The 10,139-nt window shown below is 40.7% G+C and overlaps 1 protein-coding gene across 1 annotated transcript in view; it reads left to right on the plus strand.

Moving 5' to 3' along the window:
• Positions 1-10,139, plus strand: part of ANKRD55 (ankyrin repeat domain 55) — a 231,143-nt gene that overhangs the window by 150,050 nt on the left and 70,954 nt on the right. Inside the window, exon 6 of the mRNA XM_007944167.2 lies at positions 2,268-2,396. Coding sequence (XP_007942358.1) covers positions 2,268-2,396 — 129 coding nt within the window. The remainder of the gene's footprint in view (positions 1-2,267; positions 2,397-10,139) is intronic.

Raw genomic sequence — 10,139 nt, forward strand, 5'->3', positions numbered from 1 at the left:
GGTCAATGACATGAGACAAAGTATATGTGAACTGCTGTATGAAAAGTGAATTTACTCTGTAAATCTTCACCCAAATCCTAATAAAAAAAAAAAAATTCTAATAGATTTCAACTGATGAGTTGGTAACAATGACCCTATCTGACAAGTTCATTCTCTATAAAGAAGTCACTTTTTGCCTTTTTGTTGTATGTGTGATTTCAAAATCAAAGCCAAATTTTACAAATTTTTTTTTTAAAAAGTGAGAAGTCATTTATTTATTCATATAATAAATAGTATTTATTTAATAAATATGTACTTAGCATCCACAATGTGCCTGTTCCTCTTCTAGGCTCTAGGGATTGAGACAGGCAGACAAGAGCCCTGCCCTCATGGAGCTTAGACTCCAGTGACTTCAGCATTTACTTGATGTCTTTAACCCTGAATACTGGTGGTATTTCACAATAAAATGGAACTGATTCAAAGAAATTTAATATTTAAATCTCAGCCTCAATTGACCAAATCCAAATGCCCCATGAACTTCAAACCCTACATTTAGTTCTGTCCTAACTCACAGCTTCGAGAACTTCTCCAGCAGTTAGCTTCTTCTTTTATAAGATGAACTCTTGACTACTATAGCAAACAATTCAAAATCTCAGTGACCTGACATAATGAAAGGTTATTTCTTACAAGCATCAGAATACAATGCTAGTTGGGCCTATTCCACCTCACTAATCAGGAACCCAGTTTTTTTCAATCACATAGCTGCAGCATCTTCTAGAGCTTTGTCTTCCTCTGCACTCAGCTTACAGATGAGGAAGGAGAGAAGGCATGGAGGACAGACACTAGTGGCTTGGTTTAATAGGTCAGGCCTGCATGTGACTTCCCTCCCTTCTGTCCACATTTCATCAAAACTCTGTCATGTGACAATACCTAACTGCGCAGAGGCTGGAAGTGTAGACTCGCCATGTGCTCTGGAGAAAGAGGAAATGGCTTTGGTGGACAAAGAGCAGGCTTCTCTGCAATACTTAATCCATAATGCTGTTTGTAGGATTAAATGAGATGATACATACAAGAACCCATAGAAGCCTCTGGATCAATAAATATTGGCCCTGATCTTTTATTACCATACTCTCAAGTAGGTTGAGGCTCATCTCCTCCACTCAGCTCATCTTGGACAGAACAAGAAGGCTGGTTTAGTGATGCCTATCCGCAGGGATAGAAAAAAGCTGCCCACACTCTGTCTCCAACAGATTCCAGATCTTCCTAAGGAATCTTAATCTAGAGTCATGTTAGATACACTTCATGTAATTGAGAGGACTGGGCAAGGAGGAGAGCCCATCTTTCAGGTCACCTTTTCTCATCATAAGCTCATTTTATCATTAAATTTTGCCTGAAGTGTGTGATTTTAAGCCCTGAGAGAAATGAAGAGTCACCAGATTGGCTTGTTCAGATGTGTTCTCCAAGCTGCCATTGAGTGAGTTCTGTTAAACAATGTGAATCAGATCATGTCAGCACCAGTTTTAAATCCTTCAACACTTCACTGGATTTAGAATAAAACTCAAATGCCTTATACAGGGTTGGTTTCCCCCACCCCATACTTCCAGGATCAGCCTCTACCTCCATCTCTAACTTCCCTTCCTATCACTCTTTCCCACTCCTGTTTCATTCATTTATTCATTCAACAGTTATTTACCTAGCTTCTTTTCTAGGCATGTGGGATAAAGGAGTAAAACAAAGTCCTGCCCTCATGGTAGAATGTCACGTGTTAGTGTGAGTCCTATCACAGGTGCCTTCCTTGGACATACTCTCCCTACTTCTATGATTTGATACTTGCTGTTCTCTTTGCCTGGAACAATTTTTCTCCAGCTCTTATCACAGAAGCCTATCTACCCTGTGGTTGTTTTCTATAATAGCACCATGTAGGAACCCTTCATAGCATTTATCAACCTGAAAAATAATTTGGCTCATTTGTGTGCATTTATTATCTATCTGCCTCTACTAGAATATAAGACAAGTATCTTGTTTACCTTATTCACTATTGTATCCTCAACACCTATAAACCAAAAAACAAACCTATTTCCGTCAATTTAATTCCTACTCATAGCAAACCTATAGGCCTGGCATAAAGGAGATGCTCAGTAAATGTCTGTTGAATGAATGAATGAATGAACTAAAGAGCACCAGCTAAGATATCCAGTGAAAGACCTAGGTGTGAGCAAGGTTTGAGCTCCAGTGTCCTTCCTTATAGCCCATGTTCATCTCTGCTCTCTCTGATTGTGGTTTTGTAGGGAATGACACCACTCCACTGGGCAGCTTTCCACAACCAACCTCAACACACGCAAATGCTGCTGAAGAAGGGGGCAGACCCCACTCTTGTGGATAAAGACTTTAAAACAGCTCTCCACTGGGCAGTTCAGGTGAGAAAGTGGCCAAATTAAATGGTATGAAGTAGTGTTAACAATTCTCTGAGTTATGTAAGTTGTAAAAGATTAAACTGTCAAAATGAGAGGCCCCAGCATTGATTTGGAAATCATATGTATGATAGAGAAAGTAAGATTCACTCTGCCCCTCTGTCCCTCTGCCGCTCTTTCGTATCCAGAGGGGCAATAGAAAACCTGTCACTTTGGAGGACTTGTTGAGAAGTAATCCTGTCAAGACACAGAGGGGAGTACTTCTAGAATATTAGTCAAAGCTTGCCCTCTTGGCTATTACATACACACACACATGCACACACACACATACACTTCCGTCACTCTTACTCTTGCTCTCCATTATAATACTCACTCCTGGTTCACAGTGTCCCAAGACAAACTTTATAAGAATCACTGGGAAAATCCCTTTAGAATTTTTGGACCATGACCCTCCCTTCCTTCCAAATCCTCCAAAGCTGGGTCAGTGCAGCTGATCTTGAATTCTGTGTTGAGAAATGAAAACAGTGGCTTGTTATCCTACAACCCTATTCCAGAGGGGAGTCTATATCGGTACACACACCCAAAGGAACCAAAATAGGCCCAAGAAATCTATAGTCCAAAGAGGATAAAACTGAGAATAAAGTGAAAGAATTACAGTACTTACCATATATTAAAGTGCTTTCAATTTTCAAGGGGAATTATTACTAAGAGTTATCTACACCCCTTTCAAGGGTGAGCAGTAATCCTTTCAACAAATGTGCTAGCCCATGCTGACTTTGGATGGCCTCAGCATAGACATGACCACTGTTTATTTCATTAGCCCAGTAGAGACGCCCTTTCTGAACTGCCGCCAAGCTCTTGGGGGCACTAGTTTTTGCCCGTGCTGCCAGTGGTTTCACTCAGGTGTTTCCACATGCCAAGAACAGCAGAGGTGGGCACCTGGGGCTTTCAGGGTTGATGCATGTGTCTGAGGTGAGGAGAAAACAGAAGTGATTTAGAAACTGCTGTTTTTGTCCCTCCAACTTTGGCTTCAGCTACGAGGGCCAGTTCTGCATTAAGCTTGTTTTTGCCATCTCCACCTGCCCTGAGAATGCTCCTACATGCTTTCAGTATCTAAGTGCCTTCCCTGGCCCTCTCACTGCCAGTTTCTGCCCAGGCCCAGTCCCTTGGTGCTACCCTTTGGGTGGCCAGAGGTCTCCGACCATATCAGCATCCCCAGTGCAACTTAGCTAAACTTCCAAGAAGTGCCCCATGTATTTTGGTTCCCAGCTGAGGTAAAAGTGGTATCAGAATCAAACTTTTCTGTCTATTCCCTCTCATCACTCCAAGTCTATAGATCTGGGAGGAGCCCATGTGTGTATATTCTGAAAGCCAGGTAATTTTGACTGACACGCTATCTCTAGTCCCCTTTCCTCTTTTAATCTAGAGGTGCTGCTCTATGCCAGAGGGTTCCAAGCCTGTAGTGCTTGTAAAATGACAGATTCCCAGGCCACACTCCAGACCTTCAGAGTCGGGCTCTACAGAGGTAGGAACCTCTGTTCTTATTATTCTAGAAGTAGTTTGGCAAAGTCTTAAGAAGAACTTACTGAACACAGAAGCTCTGAGTTTGCAGTGACAGCTCTGGATTTGATCTGAGGAAAGTCAGTAATACCTACTTGACTTAACTATCAGTTATTTGACGTCTCAAAGGTCAGTGTCATTGAGGTTTGAATGGTACCAGGCATATGAAAGTACTATGTAATAGGCTGTGTAATTTGAAGAGATTACCATTTTTATTATGGTTCCTAATTTCCTCCAAGAAAACTTAGCTATCACACCCATATCTTCATATTCTTTCTCCCTAATATAGATTTTAGCTGGTTATAGTGATTCTCAACCCTGTCTTCACATTAGAATCACATTAGAATTTTTAAACTATATTGCTGCACTAGCCCCACATCCTCAGTTTCCAATTCCTTTGGTCTGAGTGGAGCCCAAGCATCAATATTTTTTAAAGCTCCCTCTCCCCTCAGGAGATCATAATGTATAACTAGGATTGAGAACCACTGTGATAAACGAATTCACATCAGTGGAGGCTAATACCTTATCTATAGGACCCCTGGTGGTGCAGTGGTTAAGTGCTTGACTGCTAACCAAAGATTGTCAAGTTGAACCACTAGCTTCTCTGTGGGAGAAAGATGTGACAGTCTGCTTCTGTAAAGATTTACAGCCTTGGGAACCCTATGGAAGTTTCTAGTCTGTCCTATAGGGTCTCTATGAGTCAAACTCTGCTCCACAGCAACGGATAATACCTTATCTATTCCTACCTAAGATGGCTGCATAATTTTGTGTATACATAAAGCCTCATCCATTTATTTACTCAATGGCTTAAATATTTCTTAAGCACCTCTATGTGGTACTGGGAGTACAAAGATTAACAAGTCTCTTCTAGAACCTCCATGCAATAGTGTGTGTGTGTGTTTGCAATACTTTTATGGAGTAGAAGTCCACATTTTTCTTTAGTTACTCAGTGAGGATGGGTGACTACCTCAAAAAGGTTAAGAATCATGACTCTAGAGGAATGCTGCACTCTCCCTTCCTTATAGTTTAGCGGTAAAATTTCAGACACAGGGGATTCTGCTGTTTGCACTGCAAAGACTAAGAGTAATTTTAAACGTCTGTTGAAACCTTTATAGTTGCTTTCTTTAGCTTTCTTGTGCATTTATAACATGGGACAAGGTTTGTATTCCCTTTAAGGTTTCAGCACATAAATGGTCTACTTCCCATTGTCATTTATTCCTTTTATTTAATGTCCTCATTTTCTTTTCAACCATGTAATAAGACCACATTTAAATCTATAGCATTTTTTGAAATGATAAAGTCCCTGTATTTGGCCCAGATAACCAAAGCAGTTAAAGATTTGAAATATTGGGCTTTTAAAATAAACTAATTTGACTTCTGCTCTCATTTCTCAGGTCCCACGGTACCTGATGATCCTCTCCAATGCACTCAGCATCCTCTTTCACCCTATCAAACAAGAGACCTCACTGTTGCCTATACCTGGGCCTCTGACACTGAGCAGAGCCCTGTCCCCGTCACAATCTTCCTGTTTGGCATTCCAGTCTGATAAGGGTGTGTTCTCGCCTATCTGTGAGGATACCCGCTAATCTGGAGTTTACACAGGTTTCACTCTCTCCCTCTCTCTCTCTCTCTCTTTCTCTCTCTCTCTCTCTCTTTGTGCCTTATCTCCCTTCCTCAACAGTGAAAACAGATTAGTCAACAATCATTTCATGTGCTCCTTTGGCTTCAACTACCATATAACTCATAAGATCCTCATATCAATAAGTCAATCTCTGATCTCTCTCTTGAACTCTGGACCTACAGTTCCAGCTCTAGTGGGATCTCCCGCACAATATCCACAGACCCTCCAAATTTAAGGTGTTCAAACTGAATCCAAGGGCTCTCCTTCCCGTCGTATTCCTGTCTTCCCTGTAGCCCAAGCCAAAAATCTTAGCATGATCTACAAGTACACCTTCCTTATCACCTTTCACATCCAGTTGACTATCAAACTCACCAAACCAAATTCACTGCCATCCAGTCGATTCTCACTCAAAGCAACCCCCATTGGGTGTCCGAGGCTGTAAATCTTTACGGAAGTAGATTGCTCCATCATCTTTCTGCAGAATGGCTGGTGGGTTTGAACTACTGACCTTCTGATTGGCAGCCAAATGTCTTATCCACTATGCTACCAGAGCTCCTTAGTTGGCTATCAAGACCTCTCAGTTCTAGTACATATGGACCTAAAAGGGCATGGGAGGGAGGTGTTACCAAGATGCAACAAAAGCTGTGGTTGTGAGAGAGGCCCATAGACAAGCCATTATCTTTAGTGGAAGAAACAGCCACTACCAAATTGCAGCTCAGCAGGGAATAAACAGGATACATATCCAACTCTCTCTTTGCTCCCACACCCATCTCCTTTCAGAGTCTCTCATTGACCAGACCCAACCAGAAGCCAAGGATCAAGTGATCCCATTTTATGCAGTTCATAGGATGGTAAAAGACAGAGAGCGGGATGGAAATGATGGACTATAAGTCAGAAAGGGCAACTGGAGATAATTTACATACCCGCCATCACTTTCTTATATCAAGATTCAACCATTTCTCACCCGAACAGTTGCAGTAGCTGGTGTTTCTACTTTGAATTCTTCCCCTCTCTAATCTATTCTCATATCACCACTGAGTTCTCTTTTGTCAAATCACAAAATAATATGCTAACAGACCAGCTATTCCACCAAAATAATTATGATCACTGAGGTTCACAGCTCAAAAATTTCAATGGGTTCTGCTTTTGGTGAAAAGCAAACTCTTTAGATTAACACTTACTGCTGTGAACAATGTCTCTGCACTAATCCACCCCCTGACCTTTCTTTCTCAGTCACACAGTCTCTGCTTTAATCACAATGGAATATTAACAATTTCCCCAACACATCATTAAGTTTCATTCTGTCTCCCCTTTGGTCACATTCTTCCTTTTGAACAAAAATGCTTCTTTCTTCTTACACTCCATGCATTATCCCTTCTCCCTGTAGAATTTCAGCATATTCTTTCTTATTCCTCAAAGCCCAACTAAATGTCACCTTCTCTGTTGAACTCCCTTTCAGAATTTCTTCCTCCATGTTGTCCATCTAGTGCTTTCTCACTGTAGAACTTGTGTTACAATTAGGGGGTAACCTTGTCTTCACTTCTAGACTATGTACTCAAGGACAATGAATGAAGTACATGCTGTTAAGCATCTAATTGTCTCTCAAGACTCAGAACAGAGCTTTTTAAATTTTTTTTTTTTAAGAGTTTGTTTTACATTCAACATTGCGTGTACATTTAGTTTCACTCCCCATTTACCATCCCCAACCTTAACCCAGTCTCCTCCCCTCCCTGCCCAGTAAACCCCTCTCCCCATGCCCCTCATAGTTATGCACTCCTGTGTGTCCTGAATTTCCTCCTTGCGAATATTGCCCCTCTGGTGCCCCATGGTTGATTGCTCGAAGGGACGCATTTCCATAGAGTATATGGGTGCGTCACCCTGGGTTGAGTGGTCTGCATGTATATCCTGTTATCTATTGGGCTGAGAGCCAGCCCCTAGAAGTGAGTTTTATTCCAGGCTCAGAATGTATCCCAGGGCCATAGTATTGGGAGTCTCACCAGACTCCATCTGACCAGTAATTCTGGTCATTACTGAGTTTTTGGATTTTAGAACAGAGCTTTTTGAATCTTAGGTCCTCAAAGGGATGTTCTTTAAATTAATCCAATAAATTTATCCATCTGAAGACAAATGGGTTAATGACTAATTCCATTTTTTTCTGTGCATTAACATTTTCTGTTTAACCAAGACTTTCGGGAGTATAAAGCCTTTAATACCAGACAGTTTTTCTAATGATATGAATGCTAGGCACCATGAAAGGTCAGTAAAAGAGACAAATATTTACTGCCCCTCAATTCTCACCACCAGCTCTTTCCTCTGCTCACTAGAAAATGTGTTTATTTGGAATTTTCCCCAGCAGCATTTTCAAGGGAAGATAGAAAGAAAAAACACTACACTAATATAAAACAACTGTTATATCTTTATTTGTTTAGTATGTGGTTATGTGATAAAGGAAATTTTACACGCAAACATACACCCTTAGAGCTCTTGAATATAACCTTCAAGTCCCTAATGTCTGAGACTGGTATGATCCAGCAATGAATCCTTCTCCTTCCTTTAGTGGCCTAGATATGCGATTAACAATTTGAATTGTGTAAAAATTCTGTAAATATATTTTAACTCTGAATATATTCAGAATGCTGAAGGATTGGTATACATGCCATATTCCAGTGGATTCAGTCCATAAGATTAATAAGTCTCAGAGCTGGAAGGGACCACCTAGGTCATTCAGTCTAATCCTTCAGTTCATAAGAAGGAAATTCGTTCATAGAGAAGCTATCATTTTCCCAAGTGGACCCAGTGTCCATGAAGGAACCCAGGCCACATGACTCCGGTACACTGCTTGATAAGAAAAAGATTGCACAGCCTTATAAGACTAAAGTACCTAGAATATATGGCTGGCATCTGTCTCTCTCCCAAACCCACAACACCTTCCTACACAATCAAAGTCTCTTTTCAAATTTACAGTCCCTGATAGGAACGACAGAGTGACCAGTAAGCAAGGTAATCATAAGTTTATTTAAAAAAAAAAAAAAAGACAAAAGTACCTAGAGTAAACAAAGAAAAATCAAGTTTATGAAATCCACTCCCATTAACCTGGGAGCAAAGTCTCTGAAAAGTTTAAGGAGCTGGACCTTTGAAGGGTAACCTAAGTTGAATAATCTTCATAAGGAAGCATTTCCAATGTTCCATCAAGAAGAGGAAAGGGGTGGAGAAGAATGAGGGAAAACAGAGACTCATCTAGGGGTAAATACAAGTGAGAAAGAAGGTAAAAGACAGTGAAAGGAGAGAGAAAATAAGGAGAGAAAGAAGTAAAAAAGCACAAGTAAAATTTTATTCTGTTTGCCTTTGCCATAGTTTGTGAGGCTTGTTTTACTTGTTTATTTTTGTATTCATTGCTCACCAAATATTTATTGAGTTACTCTGTGCCAGGCTCCATTTCAGTACAAAAACCCCCAGTCATAGGTTCAGCAAGAACAACTGCAGAGATATCTTGGAGACCTTGATCTTGACAAACAGCTAGAAAAATAAGTCAGATACTTTCTATGCACTAATACAGCAAGAAAGGAGTCCCCTCTCCTCCATACGAAGCACTGTTGTTGTTAGTTGCTGTGGACTCAATTCTGACTCATGGCAATCCTATGTGTTCAGAGTATACCTTCTCCAATGGGTTTTCAAGGTTGTGACTTTCAGAAGCAGATCACCAGAACCGTCTCCTGAGGCCCATTAGGACACCTAATAAAGCAGTTCAGAGCTGAGGATCACCATGCCTCAGCTTGTTCCCATCATTTTCATCTTCTATTTGCTCTCTAGGGAGCTCTGGCATAGTGCCTAAGGGATTTGACTGCTAACCAGAAGGCTGTCAGTTCAAACCTACTAGCCAATCCTTGGAAGGAAGATGAGGCAATCTCTAACTAACTAGTCCTAAATTCTTCACAAAGACTTCTTGGAAGGTCGCAAGACAAAAAAAGTCAACAATCAGGATATTGGAATCCTTTTTTTTCTCAGTAGCAAAATTATCACATATTAACTCAATTTTCTTTCTTATGGGTCTTGTTTCCTCAACTCTTCTTTCTCATGAGTAGTAAAGAAAAAGTGTCTAGGATTAAGATGGTTCCTAATGTTTTCAGAGTACATGAAGACAGTTTTATGGATTACTCCATGGATAAAAGCAAAACAAATAACAAAAAAAAAAAAAAAAAGAAGAAGAAGAAAATCCACAATCCTCATCTAGAAGGTCAATCTAGAATTCTAGAGGTCCATAAGAATAAAGAACTCTGGTGGCCTAGTGCCTAAGGCATTTGACTGCTAACCAGGAGGTTGGTGGTTCAAACCTGCCAGCCACTCCATAGAAGGAAGAATGGGCAGTCCATTTCCAGAAAGATTTACCACCTTGGAAACCCAAGGAGGTCGCTATGAGTCAGAATCAACTCAATGGCAGTGACTTTTCTTTTGTTTTTTTAAATAAGAATAAGATGTGGGGGAGTTCCGGCAAGATGGCGGACTAGGCAGAAGGACTGCACAGACCCTCTTCAACAAAGAAAAGGGAAACCAATTAACACAGACACAGA

The sequence above is a fragment of the Orycteropus afer genome, unplaced genomic scaffold (genome assembly GCF_000298275.1).
Source record: "Orycteropus afer afer isolate SDZICR_OR568_19922 unplaced genomic scaffold, OryAfe1.0 scaffold00122, whole genome shotgun sequence".
Taxonomy (NCBI): domain Eukaryota; kingdom Metazoa; phylum Chordata; class Mammalia; order Tubulidentata; family Orycteropodidae; genus Orycteropus; species Orycteropus afer.